Source organism: Rhipicephalus microplus, chromosome 1 (assembly GCF_043290135.1).
Source record: "Rhipicephalus microplus isolate Deutch F79 chromosome 1, USDA_Rmic, whole genome shotgun sequence".
NCBI lineage: Eukaryota > Metazoa > Arthropoda > Arachnida > Ixodida > Ixodidae > Rhipicephalus > Rhipicephalus microplus.
The window spans coordinates 231076958-231092645 of NC_134700.1; the positions used below are offsets into that span (position 1 = coordinate 231076958).

General features: G+C 49.0%; 1 protein-coding gene across 3 annotated transcripts in view; it reads right to left on the reverse strand.

Annotated features, from left to right (window-relative positions):
• Positions 1-15321, reverse strand: part of LOC119159553 (proprotein convertase subtilisin/kexin type 4-like) — a 247366-nt gene extending 232045 nt beyond the window's left edge. For all 3 annotated transcript variants that reach the window (XM_037412354.2, XM_075891583.1, XM_075891582.1), the window contains exon 1: positions 14863-15321. In XM_037412354.2, the coding sequence (XP_037268251.2) occupies positions 14863-15021 (159 nt within the window). In that variant the 5' untranslated portion in view covers positions 15022-15321. The remainder of the gene's footprint in view (positions 1-14862) is intronic.
• Between the last annotated feature and the right edge of the window lie 367 nt (positions 15322-15688).

The window sequence follows — 15688 nt, forward strand, 5'->3', positions numbered from 1 at the left end:
GCTTGAGGTTGATTGGGAAGGGCCCGCCAAAGTAGTATCGAAGCTTTCCGATACCAATTGTGAAGAGAAATTAGGAAGGCGGCCGAACAAAATTTATCACAGTAACTTGAAAGCAGTCGTAAATTTACTTTTAAGTGCTTCAGAGGAAGAGGAAGCAGAAATTTTGAGTTCGAGTGAGGTAATCGAAGGGGGATCGAAAGTAATCCGGGAGCAGATAAACCTAGAGCCTAGCGTAAGTGAAGGAGGACCTGAGAAAGAGGACCTGAGAAAGACTGTTTCCGAGTTTGGGTATGTGTTGTCGGACCGTCCCGGAGAAACGACGGTGATCGAACACGATATCAAGCTAAGCGGTGAGGAGTCAATCAGTAGCAAGCTGTATCGTTGTTCCCTTGTGGAACGTCGCAAGTGTGAGCCGCTCTTGGTGCCGCATAGGTATCGCCGCCTAAAAGTGGCCGGTTACTGAAGTGGAGCATGTTGCTCCACAGCGCAACTTTGACGTTCGTAAAAAAAAAAAAAAAAAAGGAAAGGTAAACGCTAATGCAGGTGCATTGAGCGGTGCGTTCCAGCTAGTAACTTCTCAACCTTTCGGTTTCTCGCTGGCGATTCGGGGCAAAATTTTGACCTCATCACGACCTGGGCTGAGCGCTCTCGTTCAGAGTGATCTCAAGGGGCCAACTTTGTGGTATTCTAATTCGTTGCGTTGTTGTAATTGTGAAAAATTCAAGTTCTTACTTTAAGAGTCTTGTGTCCCACATGTGCCTCTTGATGTAGAGGGAACAAAATTCCGATAGACACGTAGATAGGTATATGTTGTACTATACTTTGTCTGGTGTTCTGTCGGGTGACCGAGGGCACTTGCGTGTGTCGTGTGTTGTCTGTTGTCGATCCGGTCTTGGCAAGTTGCAGAACCGTCGACAAGTGCTGAAGCCGAAGATGGTCAGAAGAGACGAGTGAAGCTGGTCGACAAGTTGTGGCGACAAGCCAGTGGAGCTGGGATCCGTAGTCAAGAATGGGCTGTATTCCCGGAACAGTCTGGAGCTGTATTCTCCCCATGGCCCTGGAGGCGAACCTGGAGGGACTTGGCGGACGAGCGCACCTGACATCCGAGCCCCGTGGAAGCAGCTCGTCTTTCCGGTGCATTGTCTGGCGGCGGGGGTGCTGTTATGCCAGCGAGTCCTCGTCAAACGTCCGTGCCTCGGAAAAAGGCAATCTGGGTCAAGGCCAGCCGCAACCCGCCCGACGCGAACATCTCAACGGCGTGAACACGCGCGGCGCCCTCTGGCCCAGGTGCAGTGAGTCAGCGGCGCACGTGACAGCGAGCCGGCGGCCGCGTGCCTGGTGGTCTGACGCATGGCGCGGCGCGCCATTGGAGGAGTCTGCCCTGACGACAAAGCGGCGCCTCTGATTGGACATTTTGGTTGGACCCTGTGTAAATAAAAGAAGCCCTGCGGCGCGTCGCGATCGGCGGTCCTATGTGAGTGAGAGGAGGCCCCGTGTCGGAGAGCCGGCATGTGTGTGAGTCGGCGGTTTTAGGCGAAAAGCTGACCTATGTGTTAGAGAAAAGAGCTCGGCTTTTCGAGTCTCTGTCGGCCCCAGTGCCGAAATTGTAACGCCTCTGTATATATGCTGTACATAAACCTTGTTTAACTCACCGTCGTCTCGTCCGCTCGTCTTATCGGCTCTGCGCAGAAGCAGTCGCGAGCTGATAAACATACTCTACGCAACAGTGGTGGCTTCGGCGGGATCGGTCCGTTTCTCAACAGTGGAGGTCAGCGGTGGGATCCACGGAGGCAGATTCTCAACAGTGGTGGAAGCGGCGGGATCGGCCCGTCGTTCTCAACAGCGCGCACTTTACGAGCGCGGCGCAGTCTGCGGAAACGGGTTTGACGCAGCGCATCGGTGACCGCGCGAGGTCATTCGTGCCAGCTCCTGCAGGATGCCCTACAGCACCCGCAGAGCAGGTCCAGTGGAACCGTTAAACTGCACGCGGCGAGCTGTCGCAATACGCCCCGCTCAAATGCCTCTATACTGTTCGTCCTAGCGGCATCGAAAGGTGGAGGAAGAGAGAGAGGGACGAATTGTAAAGCGCAGGTAAGGACAGGTTTGCAACAGAGAGCGTAGTTTGTCACGCGAAGCGGCAGCAACGTGAATGAGGAAAAGGTATTCCTCGGGTCACAAGCGAATGAAAATTCGAAATCTTACCCCATGTGGCGTCGAGACGGCAAACGGAACTTGCGAGATCCGTACGAATATGGAGAGACGAAAGACAACACCGGTAACAGATGCGTATACACACATCGCTCGACTCGTGATGCGCCATTATACATGAACTGCGGCCGTTACGCGCGTTGCTGATGAGCACACGAACAGTCAAAAACCGTACAAGATCGAACCTCCGAGAGTTAAACTTGATCCCATCGAGGTATGTGATGTTTTCTCGTCGAAGTGCCACGTGCCTTGACAAACTTGAGGGTGTAAACGCGACAAATAAAGACGCAGTGTGCTTTAAATGCTGAATGTAGTTACAGCACCACATGTGTGAATTATTTATAGCAAGGCAAAGTACACAAAGGTTAAAACGAGAAATGCTGATGTGGGTAACCGGACTCTCACGCGTGCCTTTCGGTTTTTTGCACCTATATATTTCACCGAGAGAGAGAGAGAGAGAGAGGAAATACAGGGAGGTTAACCGAGCTTGGCTCGGTTGGCTACTACGTCCCCACTACGCCATTAATCATTGCGCAGTAGGCAGGCAAGTGGCAAGTTCTGCACACTTGCAAGAAACTTTGCTTTTTTTGTGTGCTGTGGCTAGGGACGATGAAGAATTATGCCGGAAGTTTTTGTAATTCCCACAATACCCCCCACAGTGGGTATACGCCCCAGTTAAGAGGTGAACAAGGTCAAGCTTTTGTAAAGAATTGGATCATTCGAAGACCAACTCGTTGCGCAATTCGCATTATGTGTCACCTGGTTGTTCCTTTGGTGTTCTAAAATACCGTATTACTCGTATTAAAGCGATTTCTTTCCCTGCATCAAGCCTGCCTGAGGCCAGTTTGCAATGGAGTTCCATGCATCAGCGTGGCTCAACGGTAGGATACTGGGCTCGCACGCAGGGGACCCGGGTTCAAATACCATTGTGTCCTTGTTGCTTTAATTTACTCAATTTTTTCCATTTCGTGCGATAGTGGTTACGGACACCGGCGGCGGACAACTACGGCAGCACCCATGCTTAACTTGGCTCTAAGTAATGTTCCATTGCGCAAATTCGTCGCCCCTATACGCTCGCGCACGCGTCACCGCTTATATGTACCAGTAACTACAACCAACAAGCTACTAATTTTCACTTAAAGTTGTCATATAATGTATATTTAGAAGAGAGCGAGCAAGCTAAGTCACAATTTTGAGGACGGTCCTGAACAGAGCGACAAGGATTAAAGGAAGAACATACCCCTCACTACATTTTTCGCGTAAACAGGACAACGATGGACTACGCGCCTAACATTTTGCATACCATGCAAAATGTTAGGCGCGTTTATCGCATTACTTACGCTGGCTGGACTCAATTTATTTGCCATGCCAGCCGCGCGGTCGTGCCTGCAACCGCTTGCTTCGAGTGGCCAGTCTTCGACAGGCGCGATCAGACACGAAAGAAGAAAACATATACATAGGCCTAACCAAGTAACGAACACACGATCAAAAGTAAGGGCCTGACGGCGATGGAAGAAGGAGTCCACCATTGCCAGCACTCCTTGCGATTAAAACAACATTGGTGGCACCGCAGCCAATGGGTTTCTTATAGAGAAGAGAACGCCGAATTAAATGACAGACTAACAAAAAAAGAAGGAAGACAAAAACAGAGGAAGCAAATCGCGTGGTGGCAACGCCGACCGAAACGACTGGCCGATTATCAAGGGCGCGCGGCGAATCCATGGGAGGAAGGTTAACGGCCGTCACATTTTTCCGCCCCGTCCGAACAGCTGCGACGCAGGAAGCCGTGGAGTCAAAGCATCTGCATGCGACGTCGTAAACGTCTTCGCAGAGCTCGCGTGCGCCGCCAATCGGCCAGCCTGCAAACATCGCGCGGGATAACGGCGTTTCACTCTCTCCGAAAAAGGAGCATCAATTCGTTCCCGAGCAGGCCTAAGTGTACACCATAGCCAACTGCTATACGACGCAAGTGTTCACTTGGCTCACCGCAAATGGCGGGCGTCGTTGCGTGCGCTTCTTGGTTCGCAAGTGGAAAACCACGCGAAACATGTATTTCATATCGAAACATTATTGCTGTGTAATCCACTTTTATTATTATACGCACAGCGCTTTATATTATATATTGCAATTTGATGCGTTCCACCTCCATGCTTGCAATATACGCAGTGGCAGAGTACATATATACTCATAGCACTACACATAGCTTAACGTGATATGGATTGGCCGGGCGACCCAGCGCCACGTTCAAACGCATAACGTCACTGCAATGGAGCTTACATAAATTACTGGACAATACCCCAGCCAAGCCATCGTCTATGCGTGTAAGCAGCAGAACGATTTTCTTTTTTCTACCCACTTTTCGTGCGATAAGCTTATAAGCATTCCTGTAGCCTTACTTATGACACGCTTTACATCTGAGTCCCCAGCAAATCGTATCCTTCTAAGCTCACGAAGGCAACACGTTTATATCTGCGCGCATCGTTAGACTTACAGCGCGGTTGTGATAAACCATCCACATTTGCACGTGGGTCCGAAGCTGAAACGACGACGTCTCACTGGGACACCTCGCATCACAATTATGCAAGCTTGGCTCTCGCTACAGCACAAGCTATCTGCGGTGGTTTTTACACCGTTACAAAATGATCGCCACGCAATGCGCAAAACAGTCATGTCTGAGGCTACGTGACCGCCACACGCTGAAAAAAATAGCCCGCAGCTTCCCTCGGGGGAACACTGAGGAGGATGCGGAGCATATAATTGGTTAACGGGGTGTTAAAGTGCGACTTACTTGGGTCGATGGCTAAATTGGTTAACGTGGTTGTGAAATGGGGTGTTCAATTGCGACTTACTTGGGTCGATGGCTAAATTGGTTAACGTGGTTGTAGGAGGGGGTGTTAAATGAGTGAACACGTACACACGGATGCGAAAGGGCGGCGCTGGTCGAAGGGACGTCGATCATTGTGTTTGTGGATTCGTTGGAATTCATTTCACCGCGACCTTGGACGTCGACGCGCCGTACAAACCAACCGACGAGCGGCAACTGAGCGAGCGAGCGCCGACCTTGAGTATATATACAGCGCGACGGCGCATGCACTGTCAGCTGTCGAATGTTCGAGAAGGGGGAGAAGCGCAACGGCGCATGCGCGCGCGTCAGCTGCCGATGTTCTCGAAGCGCGACGGCGCATGCGCGCGCGTCAGCTGCCGATGTTCTCGAAGCGTGACGGCGCATGCGCGCTACATTATACAGCTAGCGAATGTTCGTGAAGAGGAGAAGCGCACGCGGTGTGTAGAGGAGGAAGGGTGCACAGATGGTGGAGGAGTGAAGCGCGCGCGGTGTGTAGAGGAGGAAGGGATGCACAGATGGTGGAAGAAGGAGGAGGAAGCTTGCGGACGGCGCCGCACTACAAGCCTCGAGTATTAGATGCTCCGCATCTAAAAAAAAGGAAAGTCACACTGTGCAACGTCTGAAATTCAGACCGTGTAATCTATCTTATAAAGCAGCAACGGCATATCGTTAAGCTTCTATCAGTCTCAACTTGCCGACTAATAAAAAAGATGCTTTTCGATTGTAGGAACTGCGTACGGAAGAACACGAGGACAGAAGGGACGAAATTATTAGCAAGCTGGATAGAAAATGTCGGTCGCATGTGAGCCAACGCGTCAGTCAGAATGCAGCAGGGGTTCACACAGAGCGGCGTGCTTTTTAGGGGCGAAACTCCTTATGGCGTGGCTTGTGCGTCCCTCGTAGTACGTAACCACCAGTGGCACATACCCGAAATAGCGGTCCTTACAATGTCTGCTGGATAAGGGCACTTGTATATGATGAATACACGATGAAAAGATGTGAGATGGCTGTGCTTGGAGTTTTCACTAGACATACGGACGGACGAACAGACTGACACACGCACGGACGGACAGACAGAGGGATGGCCGCAAAAAGAGATGGACGGACAGACAGACGAATGAACAAACGGACGGATACACCAAGGATCACACAGATAGGCGGACGCAAGAACGAATGGACAGACAGACTGACGAACGCTGCGCCCCACCAATCGTCATTCACTCCGTGGATATGCTGTGATTTTTACAATGTGCTCAACGCCGGTTCGTGTGAAGTGGCCGTAAAGGCCAGGCGCGAAGCGTGGACACTTGAGCGAGGGGGGAACAAAAATGCTTTCGCGGCACTTGACAACGGAGCGCGCGCGCGGTGTGGCAGATAGCGTCCTCGCGCGGCAGGCATATGCATGCACCCACCGGAAATGGACGTTTGAGGGCGTCTCGTTTTACAGCGGATACGTGCGTGCAAAAGCAGCCCTCGACGGTTGGGACCCGAAAATACCAAAGGAGTCTCGCTAGCGGGTCCTGCATGTCGCAAAAATCGGCGGGCTGCAGAGGCACACAAAATTTTGCCATGCCCGCGTTTTGAGTCTTATCAGAGAGCACGCAGCCAACCAGAGATTATGAAAAGAGATTACACGAAGCGCGGCGAAGTGGAAGGCAACATAAAGTGATATAATAGTGCTATTTTGTGCCGTGCTAATAGGGAGATCGTTATCAAATTTGACGCACGTCATCTTGCAGTTAGGGTAGCGACAGGGGATTATTCCTGTAGCCTCGCTGGTTTCTTTAATCTGCATCCAATGCATAATACAGTACGCACGAGTTGCAACGCAACCGTCTAGAGCTACGCAGTGCAGTTATTTAGGTTTCAACCATCTTGATCACTTAGTGTCGTATCGGAGCCATCTCGACTTGAAGCTTACACCAGAGATAAGATTGGCTTTAGAAGCCACAGATTCGTAATTAGTAGAGGCGTATATGAGGTGGTTATTCAGAGCGACTCCGCACACCAGTATGTATATATACCAAAAATCTTCATGTCGCGTTTCAATCCGTGAGCAATGCACACGAGAGCGTGTTCTTGGTACGGTCCGCGCTCACGCATCTCTCGAGATTTTCAACTGCAAAAAAAAAGAAGCTCACGGCAAAGTTTTACTACGCACGTGGTTAAAAATTATTTCAACCATCAGCCGAATGAGGCAAGTCAACGATAACCAAAACCATTACGACGTGGTCCAGCTACTCCAAAATGCATTAAAAAAAAAGCATCCGATCAACCGAACTGATGTCCAAACGTGCTCACGTGTCAAAGCACCGCCAACAGTGCGACGGCTATATGCAGATTATTGCAGCACAAAGGCGTCAAAGCGTCTGTGACGACAAAGTAAAGAGGCGAGCAGCGCTTACGTCGAAGGTCGGAAAAAGCCCCCTCATCCCCTTCCTTTTCTCGAAAGCTCGGCAGAGGTCGGACGAGGGGAGGGCAGACGACGAGGCTTGATAAACACAAGCCGCCGTTCGAGTGCGTAGATTCTCGAGATGCGGGCCGAGCACAGAGCGCACTTTCCCGATACGTGACCGTAGAGTTAACGCCAGCTCAGCGAGCACCCAAAGCACATAGACGATGCAGGCTTCTCTTCGGTTCTAGAAGACTCGATACACCCGGATAGGATCACGTGCGCAAGCTGTGGGATCCACGCAATTGCAGTTTGAACGGACAAAAAAAAAAAGTTCTAACAGCGGGGGATGTGAGCCCAGTCAAGGAACTCTCGCTGTACGCCATATACATCTCTTGAAGCATGCGTTCGATCGTTAAAAGCTACACAGAACGCTATTGGATCGGCGACCGTCGACGTTTTATGGCGTTTTGCGTTGAAAAGCAACAGGCATGCATGTCACATAAGGCAGCACTTAGTTCATAACCAAGTATACTACACCAGACGCAACGGATCAAGAATCGTGGCTTAAGCTACAAAAAACAAGACTGATGTAACACGACAGCTGATATCGAATCATTTTACTAGCGTTCTGCAAATGGTAGAGCAACCGATGAAAACACTGGAAAATATATAGCGAAGTTTCACGACCGTGACCCAGACGTCTTGGGCCATTTTAATCAAGAGACGAAAACATGCACGCTTATACGAAAACACCGAATTGAACACTCGCGAACTGCGGCGGTCAGATATGGTTACGGCTGAAAACTTGACCACGACACGATACGTTACGTTCAGATGCTTAACAAAAACAAAGTGTCGAGATACAAGGAGACCTGGGACGTTTTTTTTGGATAAGAGACTAAACGACCAAGCGCGGAAAAAAAAAGGCAGGACAGCTGAGCAAACGATCATATGAGAAGAATCAACACTGATTCGCTCGGTTGGCGGGACTAGGGAGCCTTCATGTGCGCGCCGGCTCGGAGGCGCGCGCACATGAAGACTCCCAAGGCGAGACGAGAGAGTACCGCGCACATCAAGGCTCCCAAGACGAGACCAGGGAATGTCTACCGCGCACACTGAAGGCTCCCAAGCCGAGACCAGGGACAATCTACCGCGAACATGAAGGATCCCAAGGCGAGACGAGAGAGTCTACCACGCACACTGAAGGCTCCCAAGGCGAGACCAGGGACAATCTACCGCACACATGAAGGCTCCCAAGGCGAGAACAGGGATAGTCTACCGCGCACATCAAGGCTTCCAAGGCGAGACCAGGGACAATCTACCGCGCACATGAAGGCTCCCAAGGCGAGACCAGAGAAAATCTACCGCGCACACTGAAGGCTCCCAAGGCCAGACCAGAGAGTCTACTGTAGTGGCTATACGACTCCGTGGGCTTAAACACGCACGCACACGACTGTGTTTTAGGCACACACGTGGCATACTGCACTTGGAGTGTGCGCGTGTTTTGTTTGTTTCTAGCATGTTGCCTGTCTCCTTCGCGCCGTTTAAACGTGCCTTCAAAATATGTGGGATTCGACGTGCACTTTTTCGCCGGCCATTTCTCAACTCAAGTTTGAGCAAGACACTCAAGTTTAAGCTGCTCGTTTAAGGCAGGAAAAGAAAAAAAAGTTACAGAAGACAATGCAAAATCGCTATGAATTATTTTTACATTAACCATTCAAATACCTTCTCCGTAATGACGTACACGTGCTAATGCTCAGCAGACGGCTTTTCTGCCGCTTGAATGCTTGTATAGTTGTGAAAAGAATGAACATTTCGGTCAGTTACGTGTTTGACGAAAGGTATACAGAGAGGAAAAAAGGGAAGGAAAGCCTGTCAAAAGATTTCAGCACTTTCGGATTACCCAATGGCGGGCAATACTAATCAGCAAGCCAACCAAGGCTACCTATATTATCTCGCCTCAACAACGCGTTTTTTTGTCACTTGGCCTAAGTCACTCGTCGTTCGTATCAGACAAAATAATCGTAAACAGTTGTCTTCGAAGCGAGCTAGATAAAAGTGCTCGATATCCACACACGTGCTCTGCGACGAACACAAGCTTCCACCACGGTGCTGTCGCGTCGCTAAGACGACCGAGCAAGTGGAGAAGGCTTTATCAAAAGCACGCCGACACTATAGGGGGGGACAATTTGTGCCACCTTGTCTGTCACGTGTATTTGATGATCGGCATACCTTTCAAGCGTCGGGGGGGGGGGGGGGGGGCTCTCAAATGCAGCTATCACCGGCAAATGCAACGCCGAACTTCCGCTCGGTGGCGGCGCATATCGGCTGGCGATTGCTGCCAAGCGTTGGCGGCTTTTATCGGGGGTTCTCAAATTAACAGCCCCGCAGAACATGAGATAAGGGTGCGCCGGACGGCTCGCACTGAGGGGTCAGTCGGCGGTGCTGTCTCCTGCCGTCGTCACAAAATCGGCGGCTTCGAAAGGTGAATGAGACGAACGAAATCGCTGTCATTGCTTCGTGCCGTTGGGCTATATATTTTTACAATACCCTGATACTCCGTAGTACATGATTTCGCAACCACCTACACCGCCAGCACCGCACTGTTATCTCTACTCGTTGTGAAAAGCTTCTAACAATGGGACAGCGAACAATGTCAATGGGACGGCCGATGAGATCCCACGTGAGTCACGCTTCCTTAAGGACAGGGGCTGTCACACGAAAACACATTGGAAGAGCACATGCAGGGATTCATCCCACGAACGGCGAACGAAAACAACAGACAGTTTAGGTCACCTCATTTTTACCATGATCAATTCTTAACGACTGACTTCGGTCAAGTGTTAGTTAAAATGATGCCGTCATAAACAGTTGCTGCGCAATCGTCTCAGGCGCGCGTCACACACGAAGTCCTTCTTTGTACTTAGTTGCGTAGTTTCTGACGACTTATATGTTAGTCCACACGAAGAGCTGTATATACAATCTCTACATATAGTTATTTACATATTGATTTCGCGGAATGAGTGTCTCATATTTAATGTGTATGCATTACGTTATAGGAAACTCGAAGTAGTCGAGTAGTCGAACTAGTGGCGTGCGATTCCGTTTGATGGCTACGCATAAGAGCTTCGCCAACTTAACTTTCATGCTGCCCTCCCGAAAGCAAGAATGTAGCCAAATGTTTCAACAATACGGCACGCTTTGTACCTGAGCGTACCTTTTAAGCCGGTCCTTACTGGAAGGAGCCCTATACGCAGCGTCAACGCGTTGTCCCACGAAGTTGTAACCTTGCTGTGATTACACGTATTGCGGTGACCTACTGGTGTACTCATGCATGATTCAAGAATTTTTGTAGCCTGCGCAACCACTATGCCATACGAGCCTTTTACGGCATGGTTTATCGTTATTTAAGCAACTTTCTGTCCCAAATGTTTCGGCGTGCTTCATCCATTCATCATGAGCCTGACTACGTTCACTGCAAGACAAAGGCCTCTAAAATGATCCGCCAGCGAACTCAGTCCCGTGCTTGCTGCTGCCACTTTATACCTGCAAACTTCCTGATCTCATCTGCCCACCTAACTTTCTGTTTCCCCTTCGTGCGTTTGCCTTCGCTGAGAATCCAGTCAGTTACTCTTAATAAACAGCGGCTATCCTGCCTACGTACTGCATGCCCTGCCCATGTCCATTTCTTCTTGATTCCAACTATGACAACCTTAACCCCGGTTTGTTCCCTGATCCACTCTGCTCTCTTCTTGTCTCTTAAGGCTACACCTATCATTTTCTTTTCCATCGCTCGCTGCGTCGCCCTCAATGTAAGCTGAACCCTCTTTGTGACCCTGCAGGTTTCTGCTCCGTATACGTAAGTACCGGCAAGATGCAGCTGTTATATACCTTCCTCTTGAGGGGCAGTGGCAATCAACCTGTGATTATTTGAGAGTGCTTACCAAATGTGCTCCACCCCATTCTTATTATTCTCGTTACTTCAATCTCCTGGTTCAACTCCGCGGTTATTACCTGTCCTATGTAGACGTAGTCTTCATTACCCTATTGCACAATTTCACGTTTTGCTGCACGCACAGTATTTTCGCACAGTTGCGGAACTCGCATACCAGTGATTATGACTCCCGAAACATTGTGTGAGCGCACTGGTATAAAAGTAGTCCTTTCTTTAAGCTCTGTATTCGGAGCTGTTTATACAACATTAATAACACAAGCTAAGTCAAGGAATCGAGGGGGTCTGTTTTTTTCTTAGACAAGATCATACGAATACAGTAATATCTGGGGTTTTACGTACCAAAATCACGATATGATTATGAGAAACACCTTATATAGGGGCAGGCTCCGGAAATTTCGACAATGTGGTGCTTAACGTGAGCTGACATCTCACAGTAAACAGGCCTCCACCATTTTGCTTCCGTCGAAATGGGACCACCATGGCCAGGATCAAAACCACGACCGACAAGACCCTACAAAGCTAATGAATAACGGGCCAAGGCTTATTATCCATCAGCTCCACATGATTTTGCCAAACATATGTATTAGCTTCGTATTTGGTTCTTTTTAACAAGATCAGACCCCCTCGATCCCTTAACTTTGCTAGTGTTTATTAATCTTAGCCCATTGTCGATTAGCTTCGTATATAGTCTAACAAAAAACAGACAACCTCGGTTTAGTGTGTACTAGTGTTAACTAAACCGACACATATGCGCCAGTGATAATTGCCAAGATCAGCAACTGCTTCGAACTCGCAGGGACTGCAAGTTTGTGATACCCTTTCAGAGCACACCGCTAACATGTGCCATAATTGTTATAGGCTATCACTAAGCAACTTGGTTTACATGCCCCTTCGGCCTTCTTCAGACCCTTTGTTTACTCTTGACAACATTGATTATTCCCATAGTTAAACTTCTGGCGTTATCTGGCGAGCTATAGCTATCCGTCGTAACTAGTTGTATTTGTCAACATATATGGTCAGCACTTTACAGATTAGTTGACAATGACCTGTTGTAAAACGATAAAAAAAGATTAGATACTTTGTCTGGCATACTGCTGCATAGTTGCTTACAAGAAAAACGAAAAACTGATTGTGTTGTACAACTCAAACATCACGGCCCACGCAGTAGTTGATTAGTACTGAAAGGTGAAGGCGAGGAACTGAAACGCCACGTTCCATTTATTCGAGTTCAATTTTTCCATGGAAACTAAGTGGAGAAATGGCAGCGCTAATGTTGCCACATGCCCGCGCAATCTGATCAACAAAGTGCCTTTTAGAATCGCGAAAACCTGCTCTTCCTGAAGTAAGAGAGAGTTCGATAACGGTACCTTGTACTTTGACTCCAAGTTAGTGGTGGTTAGGGGTTAAGTTAGGTCGGCCAGCAAGTTGCGATGAGCCCAGCCAAAGGCGGGCTACAGCTAACACCACGATGCACGAGATAAACTGCAGGGTGCGAAAGTTTCAATGTTCGCGGCTGCGCAAACATATAGGCTGACGCTTCGCGAAGCGGTAAAACGAAAAAAAGAAAAAAAAAACGCAGTGCGTATCGTCGCCGCTGCAGATTAGGCGTGGCCATGCGTAAACACTCGCAAGGAGACAGACTCTCGGCATCCTTTATCGCTCCAAGGTGTGCTACCCACACTACCGAACGGTAAACACTTCCAGAAAGCGCCTGCTCCAAGATGCGACTTTCTAGATTAGTGTAGAACTATCGCACAATTTCGCGGCCAATACGGAACACACCATAAATCGAGGTTTGGTTCATAGTATAACTAAATGACACACGCGGCAAAGCTACGCTGAGAGAATGCTCACATTGAATTGAAGCAAAGAGGCCTCGCACGTAAGGCACTTTGTACAGTATAGCTATTCGTAGATGTCACTTGGTATAAGGGTTTTTACGCTAAAAAATTGCTCTGAAAAATTTTCGCTGAACTGTTGCGCTCTTTTTTTTTTGTTCAGGTGGCAGAGCACGGTACGTATAAAATGAAAGCAAAATATTGAAACACTACAAATGCTAATGTTTGCAGGAACAGAAACCTTTGTTTTGGCGTGAAAGTTTCGCCTATGGCCCTAGCTACACAAGTTAGAAGGTCGGCGTTACTTTTGGAATATAAACAACGTACTTAGTTCGTTTCTCGTGTCCGAACTAATTACACAGGCTTTTCGCAAATAAATTGTTTTCTAGAAGATGTATGAAAATGTTCTAATTTCCTGATTTTCCGGCAATCGCATGTTACACCAGCGACATGTGTACCACTGTCGCGTGTTGGATTAGCGCCGTAGTGGTCATCATCACGCTGCAAGGTAGTTCGCATTATATATATATATATATATATATATATATATATAGAGAGAGATTATTTAATACTTAGAAATTGAATACGATTTCTTGTATCTCGATGCGAGCTGACAGCGTACTCTGTTTTCACCGACGCATCAATTGTTAACACGCAGAGCGCATTCAGCGATTGCGTAATAAAAAGTTTATAGAGCTCTTGGAAAGTATAGCCCGTTTTATTAGATTAGTTTGTATAAGAGAGAAAATGACGGCACAGAAAAATTAGGTACGAATGTTTGAATATCCCAAAGTTTGACATTATCCTCGATAGTTATGTTCTCCAGATGAAAGGGAGTAAAAGAAAATGTCGCTACTGCTGGGAACTGCACTCCTCTTTTTTTCAGGCAGCAAGACAATGGACATTGCAGCTCGAAACGACATTCGCACTCTGTATTAAACGAGCACAATATGTTGACACATCACGGAAAAGCGGGTTTCCAGGCCGAGTTGCAAAGAGCAGAGCGCACAAAGCGAAAGCAGGCGGCTTTGTTCCCAATGATCGATAACAGCGCAGCTGCTCTTGGCGTACCGCCGGAGAAGTTACTCTAAGTAAAGAGTCCCGTAAGAAAGTTTTCTTCGGAAGTTGGGCAACTCGGGTTCCCATCCACGACGGAACCTCGAAGCAACACGGATTATCTTCGCCGTGAAAGGAAACCTGTTCGCAAGATAGCTCGGGTCACTTTTAGGGCTCGTGCGCAAGTATGTTCGGCGACGAAGCGCTCTTGGCTGTTCGTGACACGCCGCGAAAACTAACCGCACGAGTACGTCGCGAAAACAAAAAGGAAGTCGTGAGAAACAGCGGCCGAATAAACAATAAAATGGGGGGACGTCACGCAGCGGGGCGTAAAGTACGGGAGAACCGGTTCCGGAATTAAAAGAAGTCGTGAAAGAAATGGTGAACCGTAAGATGCAACGTCGATGGTAGCGTGCGCTTCCTACAGTCGATCGAGTAATCACGTTCTATCGTTACTACGTAGCATATGAAACAAGTTATCGGCGTGTTTTGTCGCGGCACGCAATGGTACGCACTTGTGGACGGTCTACAAAAAAGGAGCACGATTTCGGAGGCTCGCTCTTACCTGTCCCAAGTACTCGAAGCCGTGTTTGTTCGCCAGCTCCCTAGCCAGCTCGGCACCTCCTTCGACGTGAACCACAAATTGGTCGGTGTAAACTTCCGCGCTCTTTGTGGGACCCACGAAGAAGATCAACGCGACGGCGACGAGCAGTATCCGAGTCATGTTGACGTTGCAATGCACGGGACGCCACGCACGAAGCACATGTAAAAGCGGCCTGTCACGAACACACGCAAAGCTCTGCTTTGCCGAAGCACCTAACTAGCCCGACTTCCTTTTGAGTTGGCTGCTGTCCGGGAAAATTTTGTGCCCCAAGTTTTTACGTGGAATTTGGCATGCCGGTTCTGTGGGCAAGTGGGCTTGTTCCTGGGCTTGGCCGTTGTCGGGGCATAGGGCGCTTGACGTGGTGTGCCTGCCGTTGACTGCGACGGCCGATGAGTGAGTCGCCCAGTGCCCGCTCCCGGCCGCCGACAGCCAGCGAGGTATGGGGCGCCCGAGCGCGTTGTTGATATCGACGGTGGCGCCGCCGCTAGGGCCACGCGCGGTGGTGACGCAACCAATTACGTCATTCGTTACGAAAGCTGAATCAGCCTCTTACGTATTCACGGCGCTTAAGCTTCTGAGAATGGCTCGGTTAGCTTTGTCAGGATATACGTCGTAGTGTAAAACTAGAGGTTAATACAGCTGCGGTGGCACAGTGGAAACGATATATCATTCTGGCAAACCCAATTCCAAATCAAGGCATCTGAGTCGCGAACAAGGTTAATATATAGGTTAACGGCTATCTAGTATGCTAAGGATACTTCCATTCTTGAGTCTGTGCGCGCAAACG